The sequence below is a fragment of the Physeter macrocephalus genome, chromosome 19 (genome assembly GCF_002837175.3).
Source record: "Physeter macrocephalus isolate SW-GA chromosome 19, ASM283717v5, whole genome shotgun sequence".
Classification (NCBI taxonomy): Eukaryota; Metazoa; Chordata; class Mammalia; order Artiodactyla; family Physeteridae; genus Physeter; species Physeter macrocephalus.
In genome coordinates this window covers 48659085-48679558 of record NC_041232.1, presented here as the reverse complement: position 1 = coordinate 48679558, position 20474 = coordinate 48659085, and the positions used below count along the sequence as shown (strand labels likewise).

The 20474-nt window shown below is 35.2% G+C and overlaps 1 protein-coding gene across 5 annotated transcripts in view; it reads left to right on the top strand.

The window, feature by feature from the left end:
* RPRD1A (regulation of nuclear pre-mRNA domain containing 1A) overlaps window positions 1-20474 on the top strand; it is a 77801-nt gene that overhangs the window by 34962 nt on the left and 22365 nt on the right. For 3 of the 5 annotated variants that reach the window (XM_024120806.3, XM_055080402.1, XM_028480226.2), the window contains 5 exons: window positions 2393-2522; window positions 5490-5596; window positions 5676-5773; window positions 8672-8798; window positions 8908-9083. In XM_024120806.3, the coding sequence (XP_023976574.1) occupies window positions 2393-2522; window positions 5490-5596; window positions 5676-5773; window positions 8672-8798; window positions 8908-9083 (638 nt within the window). Of the gene's footprint in view, window positions 1-1796; window positions 1918-2392; window positions 2523-5489; window positions 5597-5675; window positions 5774-8671; window positions 8799-8907; window positions 9084-10450; window positions 10586-20474 lie in introns of those variants that run through there. The other 2 variants (XM_024120807.3, XM_028480225.1) reach the window with 2 other exon arrangements.

The following is a 20474-nucleotide window of genomic DNA, read 5'->3' as shown; positions in this document are numbered from 1 at the left end:
TGGGATCCTCCCAGACCGGGGCACGAACCCGGTTCCCCTGCATCGGCAGGCGGACGCGCAACCACTGCGCCACCAGGGAAGCCCCGCAGATAACCTTTTTGATGTCTATTTTTATTCAGCTGCCAAATGCAGATAATAATGGTACCTTACATTATATGGATTAAATTAGGTTATTTATATATATATATATATATATATATAAAGTGCTTAGAACAGATTTGAGTATTTAAACTCATTTTGATGCTAAGAAGGCAAATACTTGGATTAAATAATACTTCTAATACTTGGATTAAATAAGGCCTTTTCTTTGTGTGAGGTTTTTTGTGGGCAGAGGCAGGGGTAGGTACAAAAAAAAAAAAGATAGGGTTGAATACTGGGAAAGTTACCATTATTATCATTTTCATGGGAAAGAGTCCTGGTATCTTAACCAGTTATACTCTATGGCTTGACTAACCAGACAAGACAGAAGAATCAGAAATTGGTCTCTGTTATCGCCATCTCTCCCTTATCTTTATTCTATGCCAGCAACTTTGAAAAGCACGAAAATTGGTGGGCTGCAACTTTAGACAGGCAAACCAGGTTATGCAGTGGGTGGCACAGGTTTGTAAGGTCTGATCAGTTGTGACTCAGTATTTTACAGTTTCTTATGAGAGGGTTGGGATGCTAGTTTCCCCTAGAAGAAAAATGTGAACTCAAGAGTGGGTTAAATTTTAAAATGAATACTCACATCTTGAGGACCAAATGAACCTGGCCCAAATATTTGTCTTAAATCCAATAAACTGGCCCACATGAATAGTGCACTGGATTATCAGTCCTGATCATAAGTCCCCTACACCATTGTGATGTGGATGCCACAAAGTATGTTGTTTCTGAATATAATTGTACAACTTTGAATGATTCAATTTTAATTCTAGTAAAATTGTATTATGAAAATAGTCAATATAAAAGATTGTGTTCAACTAATAGGTTTTCCTTTTATATATGAATCTTAAGTCATATTCAATACTACTATGCCACTTAACATTGTAACACAGTAAAAAATGGATTCTGGTCAGCAATTAGTGAAATCTTATCTGCTCTTTTAGGAGGATGACCATACCCACAGAATATAGTGAGTAGGGGCATATTTTTGTCAAGATGAATCAGTTATTTAAGGCCATGTAATCGAAAGGGGGGAAAAAATCTAAACTTTGTCCATTTGGTTTCCCTAACATTTACTCTATTAGCTTGGCAAATATTTATTTCATAAGCAAAAAATATGTAATTGATTGAAGTGATGTCTCTTTCAACCTATTTTACATTTTGTATCCTTTTGTTTGACAATAATGTTGAGTTTTAAATCAACATGGGTATTAAAATAGTCATAAATTCAGTTAAGATTTAGGGTACCATTTTAGTAACATGACCAATCACCATCTTAAGTGGCTGTATTTCATGTAGTGTTTAATAGTTTTAATAAAATTTAGTACAGGATAGTCAGATGTGAGGATTTCTGTGTATAAAACTATTAGTTTGGAAATAATTAAGACTAGCAATCAAGGATTGCTCAGGCAAGGTGGATTCCAGTGAGAAGGATTCTGGGAGGTTGGGAGGACGTATGGACTGGCATCTCCTCTCTCTTGTGACCTTTCCCAAATTCTTCTGGTTTGTGGTAACTTGTTAGTTCCACGTTCCGAAGCAGGACCTTCTGTTGTAAGATAACTCATGCAAGTGGTTACTATCTTGCCTGGACAGAGCAGGCGGTTTTGGTCAGTGTTTCCCTTAACAGTCTCTTCGTCTCACACCGGCTCTGCCAGACACAGGCGAGGAGAGGCCAGGGCCTCCCTCAAGCTGCGGCCTCGGCTTCCTCCCCGCCCGCCTGCCCACCTGACAGCTGGTCCGTCCCTGGCCCTGTGGTGCTCATGTGCACGACACGAGGTGGTAGTATTTTTATTTTTAAGGTTTGATTTTTTTTTTTTTAAATATAGAATTAGGCTTTTTATCTTGTGTCATGTAACAGTCTATTTCCTTACCACCAATTTCTTTTTAATTTTGGATTAAATAATTTGGAGTAAATAAATAATTTTCTTTTGGTTAAAAAAAAGACTAATCAAGGATAAGTGGTTTGGGCGACTTAGAACTGTAAGGAAACAGATATTTCATTGACTATCTCTGCCTCTTAAGTTCTCTTTTTTCCTTACATGAGTGATCTTCAGAAACCAGAGTAGTTATCTTTTAAAGAATAATGACTTGCTAAGTTTGGTAGTAGAATGAGAAGCTAGGGTTGAACATAATACACAAAGGTTAGTAAGTTTGTCTAGTTCTCAAACTGCTTAATTCAGGTATTGAGAAAGTTTGTCTAAATTAAGTGAGGATATTTTAATTAGGTTAAATTTTTTTTTTTTTTTTTCAGCCAAACCAAACAGGAAGCTTACTTTTCTCTACCTAGCTAATGATGTCATTCAGAACAGCAAAAGGAAGGGGCCAGAGTTTACAAAAGATTTTGCACCAGTTATAGTGGAGGCTTTTAAGCATGTTTCAAGGTATGATAATTGTTTTGGGTACTAGGTAACCTGTTGTAAATGCCTAATGTGTCCTTTTGCTAAAACTTGCCTTAAGACATTAAAATAAAAAAACAAAGTATATATTTCTTTGAGGTTTTCACTTGAAAAGACTTACCTGTAATGGCATTTGTAAATGTGTTAAATACTTGCTGTGAAGGAAACATTTTTTGAGCTGTTACTAAGGTGGGCATTTGGAGTACTTGAATTTCACCTTTTCCTTAAGTAACCAAAAGCAACTGCCATTTTGGAATGAAATTCATTAAGAATGAATGAATGTGTTGAATTGAAAATTTGTGTGCTTATAAAACTATCAATCTTCCAACTAATATTTCTGGAAAAACTTAGTACCCCTTTCTCTCATATTGCTTATAATGATTTTAAGGTTTTCTAGTGTGTGGGTGTATGTCATAACATTTTTAAATGCTTTGGAAATACAGAATATTTAAAATAATCATAAGCCTGTTGAAAATTTTGCTACAGAAAAATTCTGAAGGTAGAAATCTGTACTTTTAAAATGCTTATTTCCAAACATTATATGCAAATATTTGGTAGATTACTGAGTAAACATTATTGGGGTAGGCGATTAAATCAATCTAAATTATAGAATTCAGTGGTGAATGATGATCTGTGTTGAATGATTGAAGGATGAAAATATACTTACCACATGCCCTGCAGGTTTAGTCACAGTAGATGCATTTTTTTAAAAAATTATGGAGTGTGGAAAAAAAAATTACAGAGTGTGAAACACTGCAGTATATTGCTTTTTAAAATTAATATTATTTATCCTTCAGTTTAGATACTCTTACCATCTTTTCAGGTGCTGGTGTTTCTTAGAGTTTAGTCCTGGGCCGCCTTCTGGTGTCATATTCTTTACTAGCCCTCTGGGTGATTTCATACGTTACATGTATTTCGTTATTATCCATACCCTAAAAACTGGCAATCTTATGCTTCAGTCCAGATGTTTTTCCTTTTAGTCTTGTATATCCAATTGCCTATTGATTTCTAGTTGTATGCCTCCAAACATCTCAGACTCACTGTGTCTGTTATTGAACTCACTATGTCCTTCCTCCCTGTCAAACTTGCTTCCTCTCTGGGTTCACTCTGTTGATGAATGGCAACTCCATCTATCCAGATGCCCATGTGAGAAACTAGGTGTTATCTTGAACTCTCTGTGATATAGTGATTTATAATATATCAACTGTCCTTTCTCCTTCACGCCCCCCCCTTATCCCTTATAGTACATATAGTTCCCTCGGTTCTTTAGATTTCTTTCCATTCCAATTACCATAATGTCATTTCTGTATAATTACAGTAGCCTCCAATATTGTTTAATCCATTTAGGAAACTGTAGCCAGAGTTGCAGACCTGATACAACACTCTCTTGCCTTTGAGTGGTTCTCGTTTGTCCTAGAGATCAAGTCTCAGGTCCTGAGTAAGACTTCAGGTGTTCCTTCATGGCCCAGGCTACCTCTTCAGTCTCCTCTCTCACATTCCCCGTGGCCATCCCCCCACCACCACACTCTCTCACATACACTCTATACACTGTACAGTTTAAGCTAACTGAATCTCTTTTAGTTCTTTCTGCCTTAGGCTTTTTAATATATGTTGCTTCTCCCTAGAATTCAATAAAATATTTATTGACCACCTACTATGTGCTAGTCAGTGAGGATACAGTAGTGAAAGAGACAAAGTTCTGTTCTAGTAGAGCTTACATTTCAGTGGATGACAAAGTAATAGACAAGTGAATATATATTAAAATGTCAAAAGATAAGTACTTTGAAGAAACGTAAAGCAGAGAAGGAGCTAGAGAGTGTGATGGTGCTCAGTTATTTTATGAGACAAAAGATTGACTGTTTTGGGGAGGTAGCATTTGAACAGAGACTAAAGGGAGGGATGAAACGAGCCATTTGACTCTAGGAGGAGTGGATCCTAGGTAGAGAAAAAACTTGGCAGAAACAGTGAGATAGCCATGTGCTGGGCGTGTTTGAGGATCAGCAAGGAGATTTGTATTTAGGAAATGTGGACTGAGAGGCAGCCAGGAAGCAGAATATGTCCACTTTGTGACCCAGGATAAGAATTTCGCTTTTATTCTTGGTATGATTGGTGGTTCTTAGAGAACTGAGAGCAGTATGTTATGATTTACTTTAGTAGAGAATAGAATGAAGGAGTAGAGCCTGGGAGACCAATGAGAAGACCGTTACCAAAATCCAGGCAAGATCAACGAAGATCCTGCATGCCGTGACTAAGACCTGACGCAGCCAAAAATAAATAAAATAAATAAATAAATAATAAATCTTAAAAAAAAAAATCCAGGCAAGAGATAATAGTGGCTCATTCTACGGTGGTAGTGATGAAGGCAGTGGGAAGTGGTTGGAAGTAGTCTATTTCCCACTTCCCTCTATATCCAGTCTTTAGAACTCAGATTAAATACATCATTTCCTCAAATACCCTTCCTCACATACCCTTCCTGATCTCTCTTGAAGTGGACTGTGTCTCTCTGTTAAGCCTGTTTTTAACACTCTGTTCTCTTTTGTGGCACTTACAAAAATACAGCTGCCATAAAGCTCCATTTGTATCTCCAGTGTCAGAGATAGTACCTTGATCAATAAATATTTGTTAAATAAGTTTAAAAATCACCTATTAGAAATCTTCCTTAGCTTTATGTTCATCCCCCATTAGGTTAGGGGTACCTTCTTGATAACCCCTAGTCACCAGTACTAACACTTTCATCATTTTTTGTTTAACAATATGTCTCTAAGCTCTTTAAGGGAAGCAGGGGATATGTCTATCTTGGTCACTTCACCCCTGAACTGCTGGTCACATAGTGGAACTCAGTAAACATTTGGGCAGCTTTTTTCAGGGAATGAGTGTCATTGTATTTACAATCACCGTTATCTTTGCAATAGCACTATGCATTTTACTGTTAATGTTTTTATCTTTCTTTAGTGAAACTGATGAAAGTTGTAAGAAGCACCTTGGAAGAGTGTTATCTATTTGGGAAGAAAGGTCTGTTTATGAAAATGATGTATTAGAACAACTTAAGCAAGCTCTGTGTAAGTATATAATCTTTTATCCTTATCTCTTCATTAAAATGTATTCTCTCATTAAAACTTAAATGTTCTTTCAATTCAGATGGCGATAAGAAGCCTAGGAAGCGAACATATGAACAGATAAAGGTGGATGAGAATGAAAACTGTTCCTCTCTAGGATCTCCAAGTGAACCACCACAGGTAGTGGTTTTTCTCTGTTAAGGGATTTAATTGCTAGTACTTCATGTAGCCATCAAGCTTTACTAATTTCAATGTTTTACTTCTGTAAATTGACTTTTATTATAATTCTGGGTACAGGAAAGAAGCTATGTGAATAAGTCTTATTTTCTGATTAATACATTGCTTATGTTTAACGTAGTGTGTTGTATATTAGGCGCTTACATTTTGTGTAGAAAGAGTATTTGATTGCTAAGTATGATTAGGTCTGATGAGATAGCTACCATTTAAACAGTTTCCTTTTAAATAAATAAAACATTATATGATAAGACTATTTTGTTGTTTGATTTAAGTATGCTAAAAATTCTATGCCTAGAGATAAGCACCACTCTTTTAAGTATTTTTGCTTTTACACATGTAAAAATGCATGTTAGAGTTTACGAGTATGTATTCATACAGTTCTATGTAACTATATAAAACCATGTAGTTCCATGGTAATAAAATAAGATGAATCAGAATCATTATCTTAATACTCCATGTCCTCCCAGGTTGATACAGTATAGCATTTTCTAACCATCAGATGATTCCAAAAAGACATTTTTACCTTAATTATGGGGCATTGAGTCTTAAAGCTTCCTGCTTCTATGTTTCAAACATATAGGAGGGACAGATAAAATTTTAAAGGAGAAAATGAAGACATAGCTATATTCTTAAAACAAGGTATATATTGCCATGGCTACAAATGGTACAGAAACATAACTCAAAATGTGAGCCAGAGTATGGTTCCTGCTGAGCTTTTGTCTGGAAGCAACATGGTTTGCAGAAATTAGTATCCTGTAGAGTAACAAGAACTTAAGGAGTTGGAGACCTGGACCAGAACTCACCGTGTGAAACCTGAAGCTGGATGGAGCTCTTTCTGCCATGAAAAGAGCTTGAAATAAAGATACAACCAATTACTGCCTGGAATTGTGGATTTATATCAGTGTTAGTACTCAGGAGGCAGAAAGAATTTGACTGAGGGTCTCAGCTAGTACCTGAGTCAAGCCCCTGTTGGGGCTTAATGACAGGAATGCTGAAGCCCATATGGTCACCATGGACAACAGCTTGAATAGAAGTGTAATAGGAACATAACGTTTGGAACAGCCAAACACTAAGACTTATATTTCTCTCTGTTTGGTAATAATTCAAGACAAGGAATCACTTTTTGCTAAGAGCGCCGTAATGACTCCATGAACAGTATTTTACCCCAGTTCTAAATATAGGGTCTTACCCTCTCCTTTTCTACCTCATGACAGAGTAACCTAAGTTGTACTTCCTAGGAGTTTCTGAGTAACCACCTGACTCTTCCGTAGTACTTGTTGTGTAAAATGCTATTGCGTTTTGTTTTATAATGACCATTTTCAGATTAGTTGTACTGCTTAATTCTCAGTAGTTCAGCTTTATAGTTACCATTTTATATATGTCTTTCTTTATAAGAATGGCTAAAATTTCTCTTTATAGAATGTAGTTGAACTCATTTCATTCTCCTCTGTCAGGAAGTCCTAGGCTAGTGTTGTTTCAGACAACTTTGCTTTCTTATCTGGATCCTTGACTGAGCGTTGGGAGAATTAGCTCATGTAGGAGTGTGAAGGTGCGATGAGAGTAGGTTGTAATTAAAGCATGCATACATTGTCAAAACTGTAAAGCCAGGTTTCTTCTTAGAAATCCAGAAAATTTTAGAACTTTCTAAGACTGATTAAAAAATTAAAATATATAAGTTATTTGGGGCACCATGAGAAACAAGCTTCCCGGTAATTGTCATTGCTGTTAAGCTCACTTTCATTGTAGAGGGGAAATATAACAAAATTATTTTTTTTAATATTGGGATTTTAAACATGTGGTGAACTAAAAACACACTTGGGATGGTATATTTCTTATTAGGTTCCAGTCATTCTTATCATGTTTGATCATTTGCTATGTGCTAGACCCCAGTGATAGCATTTTTTATAAGGGAATAGCTTAAAGAAAAATCAGTTACTGGCTGTCAGTGTCATCTAAATATATACACAGAATTTGAATATCCTATATTTTTCATGTATGTGTGTAATTTCCTAGTGTTCTAGGATCTAGGCTTAGAGATGAAAAAAAGAAAGAAAAAAGAAAAAGGGAGGTGGGATGGGAATGGAGACTAGTAAAAAGAAAATTTACACCATTTTCTTTGGAATAACTTTAGATATATTATGAATTGTGAAATCATCAGCAGAGACTTGCCCTTCCCTCCTAATTATAGCTGGTATGAAAACAGTGCAACTAAAATATTCTGATGATAAAATACTGGTTAAGCATTATATAAATATTAGTCACCAGATATATGGAACTTTGTAATATTTTAATGATCTTAGTAACAAACCGTAGAATAGTTAAGGTGCCATATTTGAACATACATATTCCAAAATTACATTTCTCTTATGCTTTAACTACTTTATTGAGAAGTGGAATTTGGGGGCCTCTTGTATGTTGTGGTAGATGATTTGTATCCCCCATCCCCCAATATCCAATTTAATACAAAAAATTCTTATGTATAATGATAATACAATGACTATAGTATACATAAAACTTGTATTCTCCAGGTTGAAATTATAGCCTGCCTTTTACCACTGTATGTATTTGGCTTATAAATGAATCACATCATTTTAATAGTCATAATTATTTTTACACTATCTGTCTCCACCACTAGAAATATCTATGTTTCCAATTTATATATTTCCAATACCTAATATAGTGTAGCTTTTTTCTTAATATATGAAAGAAATGGACTGTCTTTGAAAGCAGTTTAAACTAATAAATAGCCCATAAGGATTAAGGAGTATGAAATAAATTTCAAGTCTTTTATATTTGTTTAAGCTTCACTAATTTTGGTTCTGAAGTTGTATAACTTTTTAGACTCTAGATCTCGTTCGAGCATTACAAGATCTAGAAAATGCAGCTTCTGGTGATGCAGCAGTTCATCAAAGGATAGCTTCTTTGCCTGTTGAAGTTCAAGAAGTATCCCTACTAGATAAAATAACAGGTACGAAAAGAAAATGTAATCCGGAACTTTTTTGGGAGGTGGAGTAAGGAAACCACATATGGCATTGTTTTTGTTGTGTAATAATTTTGTTATTCTGTGCTTTTCTTAGATAAAGAATCTGGAGAAAGACTTTCTAAAATGGTAGAGGATGCTTGTATGTTGCTGGCAGATTACAATGGCAGATTGGCGGCTGAAATAGATGATAGGAAGCAACTCACTCGAATGTTAGCAGATTTTCTTCGTTGTCAAAAGGAAGCCCTTGCAGAGAAAGAGCATAAATTGGAAGTGCGTAACCTTTTCCTTATTTAGTGCTTATTTATTTAATTTATTTTTGGTAGGAATTTAAAAATAGCTTAATATTCCTGAACATTCTGCATTTTTGGGACATAGACCTTTTTAGACAATGGCCCAGGTAAGCTACTCCTTGCATTAATTGGTTTCTTTTTATTTGAACCAAATCAATCTGCCTAAGTAAATTTAGAAATTTGGAATTAGCACAATTTTAAAATTGAATTTTAAAATTATTCATGTGAAATTCCAGTAATAGTATTTCATCTTCTGAGCTTAAACCTATATCTTCAAGAACAAAAATAATGGGAAAATAGCAGTTGGTATAAAGTCTGGTGTCAACTACAGTAAATTATGGTTGGACTTATTTAATTTCTGAGTACATGCAGTCTTTTGGGTATACAGTTATGAAATAAAGACTTTTTGTTATGAATATCCCCAGTCTCCCTGTTCCTGAACATCATTTTTGTTTGGGAAGGTAGTCTTCAAGTTACTCCTTTATTCCCATCCCTGATTCTGATGCTTAACATATTCCTACCCCACTCTTGGCTCAGACACACCCTTAGGTAGAAAGTTATTATTGCTTCTTTAAATTGAATGATGATTGATACTGTTGATGAGAAGTCTGGACAGGTGGACTTCCACCTGGACAGGTGGAAGTCTGGACACCCCCGGAAGGTGCAGGGGTTAAAAAAAGAAACACTCTCAAATTTCCTTTGAGCAGAGTAGCCATTGTTAGGGGTGGATGAACCAGATTTGGTTTTATTTAAAAGAATCTTTCATTTGATTAGTTCTTGTTTAAATTGTTTGCTGCTGTAGCAGTTTCTTTTTCTAATAATATGTAGGAGAATTTCTCAAATGTCTGGATCCCTTTTTTAAGACAGTTCTCTTTAAATTTGTAGGTATGTTATGATGCTGCCTCTGTTAAGTTGCTTTTATTTATTAGAGTTTAGTTCTTGTTTCAGCAGTCTCTGTGCCAAAGATGATTGCCGTCTCTATCTGTGATAGCAGTTAATTAGTATCAGCAGCAGAGTTCTCCCACCCCACATTGTAGCACTGTTTAGCATTGCACCTTTTCAGTCTGCCCCTCCTCTGCTCACATATACACACTCATAGTTGTTGGCATTGTACTCTACCTTTAGAGGGGCTGCCCAATTTTACATAGAAAGGAAAAGATAGAATTTTTCAAAAAAATACATTTCATAGTTAACTTTGCCAGTTTTTGATCTTGTGATGGAACTTCAATCCTAAACATACTGTTACTTGTTTTATTGTTAGCAGAATTAAGGGTAAGTAAAGTCATACAATTTTTGTCTTTAGTCTTTGGTATGGTTTCTTTAACTTCTATTGAGCTTCTGTTGCAGGTATTGGACATGGGCGTATCTTCTAACGATGTCATCATCATTAGCATGTTCTTCCTGCTAAAAATAAATTTCAAAATCCAAAGCCTGAATTGTCTCATGTTTTTGAAAATTGAAGACTGAAGCTTTGTTATTCTACTTCATACTGCTTTCTCACTTAAACTGGTTATATATCACTTGTTACAAAAATAGCATTTATGTTGGAAACGTGTAGAAAAAAGATCAGATACCATCCCACCTTAACCCCCTCTTTTCCCAGTGCCTTCCAGCCAGATTTCATGATTGATAATTATAGGTGGTGAGGCTGATGATAATAATGGCAGTAAAATTTACCATGTGTCAGGTACCAGCTGGATTTCATGATGGATAATTATAGGTGGTGAGGCTGATGATAATAATGGCAGTAAAATTTACCATGTGTCAGGTACTATTCTAAGCACTTCACATATATCAACTCATTTAATCCTATGTAGCAGGAAATGTTATTATTTATCCAAATTTTACAGATTAAGGAAACTGAGGTACTGGGAGATTAAATAACTTGCTCTAAAGGTCACAAAGAGGTAGTGAGTTGTTTAGAACCTAGGGAGTCTGCCTGCAAAATGACAATTTCGCTTTCAGTTTTTGCTTAAAAGTAAGATTACAGCAACAGCTAAAGCCCTCTCTCTCCAACTCTGTTTCCTCCCTCCTCGTAGGTAATCACTTTCTCAAAATAAAGTGTTCTAGGAACTTTTATGTTGTTTTTTAGCATGACTGGATTTTCATATTATAAATAAACCACCTAAATTATGTCAAATGTTTCTTACAAGTAAAAAATATTTAGATTTCTAATAAACTAGGAAGTTATTCCATAGAACTCTTTGTAAATTATCATTTATAACTAGGTGATTCTTGTGTCAGAAGGTGTGAAAATGATTTGAGTTATTTAGACACTTTTTTGTACCAAGTAGGTGGCATCCCTTTGAAGTTGAGACTGAGAGGTCAGGATTTATACTTACTATATCAGCTGTGATAGCATCACATAGTTTTCACTTATCAGGCATCTTTGAACATCAACTGTGATTGACCAGGTATTGACATGTCATTAATTGCTCTTTAAAAAAAAAAGGACATAAATTTAAAGTATCAGTTCAGGAATTGGCTATTTCATATTTCTTAAGGAAGCCACTGTTAAAGCATTTGTAATGAATGAAAACATGAAGTGTTTTTAAAATTTTTGAAAATTACGAATCATTTTTTAAACTTGTAACTACCTTCAGCTGGTTATTAAAGCAGATAACTTAAAATAGACTAATAAACCTAATTAATAAACCTAATTTATATTTAAAAATCTATTTCATAGATTGCTATGGGAATCATTCACCATGATAACATCTTTGTTGCTCAATTTTTAATACTTCTTTTCATGATACAATTGGTATAAGAAAACATGCTTTTATAAAATCCCAATTTAGACTTCCATAGAAAATTGGAAATCAAAGTTTGATGGCTCTTAAAGGAGAAATCAAATCATAGTTCCAAGTTCTAGAAGTCAGGATGGGAAAGCTGTCAGAAAGGATAGTGTTTATCTTTTGTAGTCTTACATCAGTATATTCAGATTTACCCCATTTAAAAAAAATGAGGGCATAATCATTGTATGAATGTTGTTTGTTTAAGTCAGTCCCTTCTCATGGTGTCAGATTGCATCCATTGAGTTGCTTTAAGTTTTGTGCATTATAGGTAGTACCAGAGAGAACATCCTGGTGATGCAGGTTTGTACAGCTGTGCTAGTATATCTGTTGGATTGATTCTCAGAAGTAGAATAGAATAGGTGGGTCAAAATGAATGTCTGTTTAGGTGTTGATAATGTACTCAAGCCCTCCAAAAGGTTTTGCCTTTTTAAACTCCTTGAAGTATTAAGTGCATCTTTTCCCGCACAACCTCACCCAACAATGAATGTCAGTGATCTTTAAAATTTTTGCATATTTGATAAGTTAAAAAAAATTTTATTCACTCAGATTGGTCATTTAAAAATATTTATTAGTCTTTTTATTTCTACTGCAAATTTCCTATGTCCTTTGGCTACTTTTCTGTTTGGTTCTAAGTTTATGGTTCTAAGACATTAATATTTGTCTTTGCCTTTATAGATTCTGGGTTTTTTGGATAGTTAAGATCACCTTCTCAATTCATAACTACAAAAATACAAGTTTTCTATAGTTTTTTTCCTAATAATTTTATCCATTAGGATTTTTTTGTTCACGGTATATATGATGTAGGGATATAACTAATTGTCTGAAAGTGATAGTAAATGTCCCGTCATTTATTGATTAACGATTAGTCAATTAATGACAGTCTATATTTTACTATATCGTAAAATGCCATTTCTGTCATTTATTTCTGTATATACATGTGTATACATGAATGTGGTCAGTTTTCTATTCTACTGGCTCATTTGTTTTACCCACATTTAGCTACTTGGTAGATTTTTGTTTTTATTACTTTTTGGTATTTTTCATGTCTGTAATTTTAGCTAATCATGATTATTGTGCATATGAATTATATTTTCTTCCCACTTACATATATTTGCCTTCATAATTAATATTTTAAATGACATTTTGCTAAGTAGACATTTCTTAATTGGTCTTTTCAAGCGTGCTTGCTTTTATAAAATTTTGTTTTCCAAAAAGTTCAATTTCCATTTTTTTAAAATGCTTAAAGATCATGTTTTGCCTGAGACATTTAGTGATTAGAAATGCTTAATGTCATCTCCCAATATAGGATATAAGAATGTTTGAAATATATAGCACTGAAAATGCAAATTTAAAAGTCTGTTGCTGAAGGTGTTGTTTTCATGTAGCTTTTTTGATGGTTATTGATTTATCAAATTACAAATATCATTCAAGGGGATAGTAGGAAGAATATGGAGAACTGCTTATGGAATCTTTGTGGTTCAGTTATTTCTTTATATTTTACTTTGTTTTTCCATTGAAATCATTATTTCATTTAAATTTAAAATTAATTTGATAAGAGCTAATGGATTTTTTAAAGAAGCAAATGTTACTAGTTTCTTAATGATTTCTTAGATAATTTTTCGAGATCAAAATATCATTAAGTCTAAAAACTTTATGGTTAATTTATCCATTATTCAAGAATCATGTAATCTTTTAATTATTTTTATTAATTATGCAAATAAGCTATTTTCATCATAGGAAAAAAGCTACATAAGCAAAAGGCTTAGCGCCATGTGTTGGGTCCATGTATTATTTTGCATATTGTCCTTTTCATGTAATATTTTATGTTCATCTTATGTCAGTGTTTTCCTTTTTAATGTATGGATGTATCATAGCTATCTGTTCTGTATGACTAATTGCTTTCATTGGTTTGATATTATAAACAGTATTGCAGTGAACATATTTTTTTTTTTTTTTTTTTTTTTTTTTTTGCCATGCCACGCTGCTTGTGGGATCTTAGTTTCCCGACTGGGGATTGAACCCAGGCCCTCAGCGGTGAAAGCACCGAGTCCTAACCAACAGGGAATTCCCAGTGAACGTCTCTTTTATTAACCCTTTACTCACTTATTTTAAAAAATTTATTTATGTATCTAGCTATTTATTTATTTATTTATTTATGGCTGTGTTGGGTCTTCATTGCTGAGCGTGGGCTTTCTCTAGTTGTGGCGAGTGGAGGCTTCTCATTGTCGTGGCTTCTCGTTGCGGAACACGGGCTCTAAGCATGCAGGCTTCAGTAGTTGTGGCATGTGGGCTCAGTAGTTGTGGCTTGTGGGCTCTAGAGCTCAGGCTCAGTAGTTATGGCGCACGGGCTTATTTGCTCCGTGGCATGTGGGATCTTCCCAGGCCAGGGATCGAACCCGTGTCCCTTGCATTGGCAGGCAGATTCTTAACCACTGCGCCACCAGGGAAGCTGCCTTTACTCACTTTTATCATCTCTTGTGATAAATCCCTAAAGATGAAATTGCTCATTCATGTTAAAGACTTTCAATAAGATTATACTAGATCATTGTCTTCAGTGATTCCCAGATAATCGTTATCTATATAGGTCTTCTGAGCCATTCCTTTTCTCTAGAGAAAATGTTTTAAATTTGCTGGGTAGCTAACATAGGGCATCTGTATTCAGAACAGTGCCTCACCTCTTATCTGTGTGATTTGGATCTCCAAATGCAGATCTTTGGCTTAGTTTCTTATCCCTCATATTTTGGCTCTATGGGATGAGTTTTAACAGATTGATATAAAGATATCTATTTGATCTTCATTGTCAACCTTAAGACTCACCGTTACATTTCAAGGAGGTTGATGCCCCAAAGTCCTGAGACTATCCAAAATTACTCAGGATGAATTACATTATTTTTGGTTATTATCCTTGTTTCATTTTTTTCCATCTTCCAAAAATTTCAGGACATTTGTGTACTGTGGTTCCCTGTTCTCTGTCTTTGTGGGTTTCTGCCCTTATAAATTGTTTTATTATTTTAGTGACTTTTTGGGAGGAGTGGAGATAAACATGAGTTCAGTTTGTTATATAAATGGAAGACCTTTTGTGTCTAATTAAATAGAACTAATAATATGTTTCGTAACTCCTGCCAAATTACTCTTGTCTGTTGCTTGGATTGTTAACAACTGATATTCCTGTTCCCTCTCTTAACTGTCTACATCACTGCGGCCAGATTGATCTTTTAAGGAAACAGGTCTCATCATTCCCCTTTGTAAAACTCTCCAGTGCTTCCCATTACACTTTTGGATATTATTTTAAACTCCATATATGGCCTATGAGATCACTAGTCTTGAGTCTCCATTTAACCTCATCTTGTAACCATCTCAAAGGCATCCATTTTGCTCTTTAAGCAGATGAAGCAAGTTCTCACACCAGAGCCTTTGCTTTGCTGATTGCTAGCAAGGAGGCTGGAGTGCTCTCTCCTAATCTTTACTTAGCTGGTTCCTTTTTTCATTCAGGTTTAAGTTCCTCTGTCACCTCTTTAGAGCCCTTCTCTATCCATTTCATTTGATTCCACCTACTCTTCTCCTGTATTACATTGCTGATTCATGCCAATACATTGCTCCCTACCACTGTATTACATTGTCATTTTTGGTTTTTTGTTTTTTAAATTTTTTCTTCATGGAACTTACCACTGTTTGAAATTTAAAACTTTGTATACGTAGTTATCATCAGTACCTGCCTGGAATGTGAGCACCATGAGAAGAAGAACTTTGTTTTGTTTTTCATGTTTATTGCTATAACCTAAGTGCTTGGAGCAGTACTTTTCTCCTGGTAGGCAGTCAGGTGTTTTTGTTGAGTGAGTAAATGATAGTTGGCCATCGAATGATGAATGAATGCTAGTACAAATGTAGTTTGCAAGGAGTATGTAATGTTTATATTTTAAATTGGTGATTTCTTTTGTAATTAAATTACAAAAGAATGATGCTTTGATAAAATGATTAAAGATACTTGAGGTTTTTGAAGAAAGTCGTATCCAGCACAAAATAGGTTAACTAATTTTAAGTCATAGTAGTATAGCCCAGTACTTAAAAAAAAAGTGGTTGTGTGTTCAAGGACTGTGAATTCTAGAAATGCAGCTGAGCATTTTGAACAAAAGAATGAATGACCATTTTGAAATTTTAAAATTATTTTACGAGTTTGCCCTTTTTTTCCTTTAGTAGAATAACACATTAACAGCATGTTAGAAAACATGAATGACAAATGAGCAGTAGTACTCATGAGTCCATAAGTGCAGAATTTGTAAGCGTCACAGTGCTACCTGGTGGAAGAACTGGAGCTACAGATGAAATCAGTCCTTAAGCCTGTGTTTGTTCATTAGGCTCTAATTGCTCTCTGCTTGTTAACTCCTTCGTGGAATAGAACTCTTAATAGTAATATCCTTCAAGAGAGGCATTGTGATTAAGGAAGTTATGCATATTACAGCAGTTAGCACCCTGTGTGAGGCAAAGTAAGTGCTCAATAACTGACAGCTACTACAATTATTTGTTGTTGCTGTAGCAGCTGAGCGTTACTAGGAGTGAGATGAGATTGTTAAGTAGGTTGGAACCAAATTGTGAAGGGCAGTGAATGGCTGGCTGAGCAGATGGTTATAATAGTCCAGAGGACAGAGAGGACTGGTAGTAGTAGTGTTTGGAGACCTGGTTATAGTTGCTAAGTGGATTAGAATGGCGAGAGATTTACAATAGGGAGACCAAGATATGACTTGATTGGAAAATTTTATATTGTGGGTAATGAAGGCCTGAACCATAGTTGATGATAGCAGTGAGAAAATAAAGGAATGGGCAGGTATGGGGAACAATTGAATCACCATAATTTGTTAATTGGGTCTGAGAAGTAGGAGGAATCAGTGATAAATGAGATATTGAAAACGATGGGGCACATAATTCTGGCACTGACTAAGAGGATATTAAACTAGGGAACTAGTTTGGGCGGGGGGAGGATGATTTTGGTTTTAAGTAGGTCAATAAATTTTAGTTGTTTAAAAAAAATTGTAGAAGTAGTATGTGCTCCTCATGGTTTAGAAACCATTGGTAGGTACAGAGAGACCCCCTAAAGTCTCATTACCCCTTAAATAACCCTTGACAAGATTTGGAAGGTGGAATCAGTTATTACGTTAGCATCTAATGACATTTTTACACATTGTCCTTTTTACACATTTACTGTAAACGTTTTCCCATGATTACAGATAGTCTCATTTTAATAGCTAGATCATATTCTGCTTTAAAGAACTATTTCTTTAGCCAGCTACCTGTTTAGCATTTGTTTTTTCCAGTTTCTTGCCATTGAAAAACATTGTTTTGAATCACCTTTTAGCTAAAAATCTTTGCTTATCTGTGATAATTTTCTCAAATTCCTAGAAGTAGGGGAAAACAAGAAAAAGTAATAAGCGATGTGATTTTCATGCTCAAGTCAGCTACAGTTTAAGAAAATGAAATGAACATCCTCTGCGATGGCAAGGGAAGGTGGAAGTGGGGACTCTTACATTGTTGATATAAATTCGTATATCACGCATCCTATGTGAAGGACAGTTGGCAATAAGTACCAGAGCCCTTATTTTACATAATGATTTTTTTCTGCTTTTGGCCTTCTACCAGATCATTTTAAATTGCATAGTACTCTAAAAGTAGTGGGACAAATTCTGGGAGCACTTAAAGTGATGGTATAGTTTTTTTTTCTTTTACATAAAAAAAATTGTAGTTAAGATAGACATACAGTTGATCATATTAACCATTTTTAAAAGTGTACAGTTCAGTTGTGTTAAGTATATTCATGTTCTTGTGTAACCAGTCTCCAGAACTCTTTTCATGTTGCAAAACTGAAACTATACCCATTAATCAACTCCCCATTCCCTACTGCCCTGGCTACCTGTCTCTATGAATTTGTCTGTGCTAGGTATCTAATATACGTGGAATCATACAGTATTTGTCCTTTTGTGACTGGCTTATTTCACTTAGCATTATGTTCTCTAGGTTCATCCATGTCATACCATGTGCCAGAATTTTCTTTTTTAAGGCTGAATAATATTTCATAATATGTATAAAAAACCACATTTTGTTTTCCCAATTATCCATCAGTGGACACTTGAGTAGCTTCTACCTTTTGGCTATTGTGAATAATGCTGCTATGAACATGGGTTCATAGCAGATATCTCTTTGAGTCCTTGCTTCACATCTTTTGGGTGTATACCCAAGAGTGGGATTGTTGGATCATATGGTAATTCTGTTTTCCATTTTTCTGGGAAAATGTTATTACCATACTGTACCATCTATAATGACAACTATTTTAGATTCCCACCAACAATGCACAGGGTTCCAATTTCTCCACATCCTTGCCAACACTTGTTTCTGTTTTTGTTGGTCAGTAGCCATCGTAATGGATGTGAGGCGGTATCTCATTGTGGTTTTGCTTTGCATTTTCCTAATAGTGATATTGAGCATCTTTTCATATACTTGTTGGCCATTTGTTTATACCACCTTTGGAGAAATCCTTTGTCCATTTTTTAAATGAGTGTTTTGTTTTTTCATTGAAAAGTGGTGGTTATAGTCTTAGATTGATATTTGTTACTCAAAATAGTTCGGAGATCATCTAACCTACCCAGTGCTGGAAGTTATTCTAGCACACTTCCTGAAAGATAGATTAATCTTTCTTCCCAAAAGATAGATTAATCTATCTGCTTGAATGTTTCTGATGTGAAGGGAGCATATGGTTTTGAGAGTAGTCTTCTCCATTTTCTGGATGGTTGCTAGAAATTTATTATATACTTTTATTTATGAAATTTCACAAAAGTATTTGTTCACCTGTGTGTGTGTGTGTGTGTGTGTGTGTGTGTATTCACATTTATTCATTGGGGAAAACGTGGAATATACCAGAAATCCAGAATGGTAGATAAAAACCACAACCTACTACTGATATTGAAATTGCATAATTTGAAATAGTAGCCCTCTTTTAGTTTCTCCCTCTCTTCTCTTTCTTCCTTACCGACCAGTTTTATTTATAGACTCCTAGATCCTTTTAGTGGTCTGTAGAGAATCATATTTTTCTTATTTTTAGATTTTATTACATTATTCATATATTATTTGTCATAAAAAATTTACTTGAAAAGCTATTCTAGTCAACTATGTCAAAATAAGGGACAGAGATGTGGAAGTCATGAAGAATAACAAAATAGTGCAAGTCCTGGTGTGTCTGAGAGTGCCTTTCCTTTCTGCTCACCTGTGAATGTCTGCTTGGCTGAATATAGAATTCTTGGGTCACTTTTTTTCTTTTGGCCTAATTAGTGTATTTTTTCCTTTCTCATACACATTTAACAGTTTGACTATCATATGTCTAGGATATTGGCCTTTCATTAATTTGGCTTGACATTGATATGCCCTTTTATCGGAAAAATGCATATTGCCTTTTATTTTTGTTAATTTTTATAGTTTCTCTTTAAATTCCTATTACATATATATTGAATCTTTTGAATCTTTATTCCACATTGCTAATCTTTATTCCACATTGCTTATCTTTTTTCATCATTTTTTCTCCTTTCTGTTATTTTCCTTCAGTTTTTCCCGTGAGTTTTTGTTGATGTTGCTGTTGTTTTTGTTGTAGTTGTCCTTCCTTGCAGCATGCTTGTCTAATGGTGGGAGTGGAGAGTTTTGGCAGTTTTTTATCGGTCTCTGTTGAAAAAAAGAGATTTATTACAGCTTTTACTTGGCCAGTTCACAGATTCTGCGACTCTGAGGCAAGTGCAATAGGAAATCAGAATCAGAGGAGGTGTTAGGGCCAGAGGTTTGTGAGTTTGCCCAGTCAGCCCAGACCTCACTGGAGCTTTGACTCTCTTTTGCCAGCCCACCAGCCACACCATCCAATACTCCTTTAGTCATTGTGGTCCTTGGACCCCATCCGTGCTGCTGGGAGTCCCCACGGGCACAGGTTGCTTTGTTAAAGTGACACATACGAGAGTCTGCAGTATAAATATCTGTGACGACTGTAAAATAGTCCTGCCTCCAGAGCTTAGTGAAGTCTACAGGAGTGTTTGGACCTATTTAATGTAAATGTAAAATACTGCTTAATTTGCTACTGTCTACTTTTTTTTATAAACCTTCATATGTGTTTCTTTGTAGGTTAGCTTATATTTTTTATTGCTAGCAATGAGTGCTTAAAGCATTTTCTCTCCCTACTTTTATTTTTGTAGCAAAATTCATTTTTATTTGGATTTTATTTATTTTAAAGTTTATTTATTTATTTTTGGCTGCGTTGGGTCTTCGTTGCCACGCGCAGGCTTTCTCTGGTTGCGGTGCGCAGGCTTCTCACTGCGGTGGCTTCTCTTGTTGTGGACTCTAGGTGCGTGGGCTTCAGTACCTGTGGCTCGCAGCCTCTAGAGTGTAGGCTCACTGAGCCACCAGTGGCTCACTGGCTTAGTTGCTCCGCGGCATGTGGGATCGTCCCAGACCGGGCCGGAACCTGTGTCCCCTGCATTGGCAGGTGGATTCTTTTTTTTTTTTTTTTTTTTTTTTTGGTGGTATGCGGGCCTCCCTCTGCTGCGGCCTCTCCC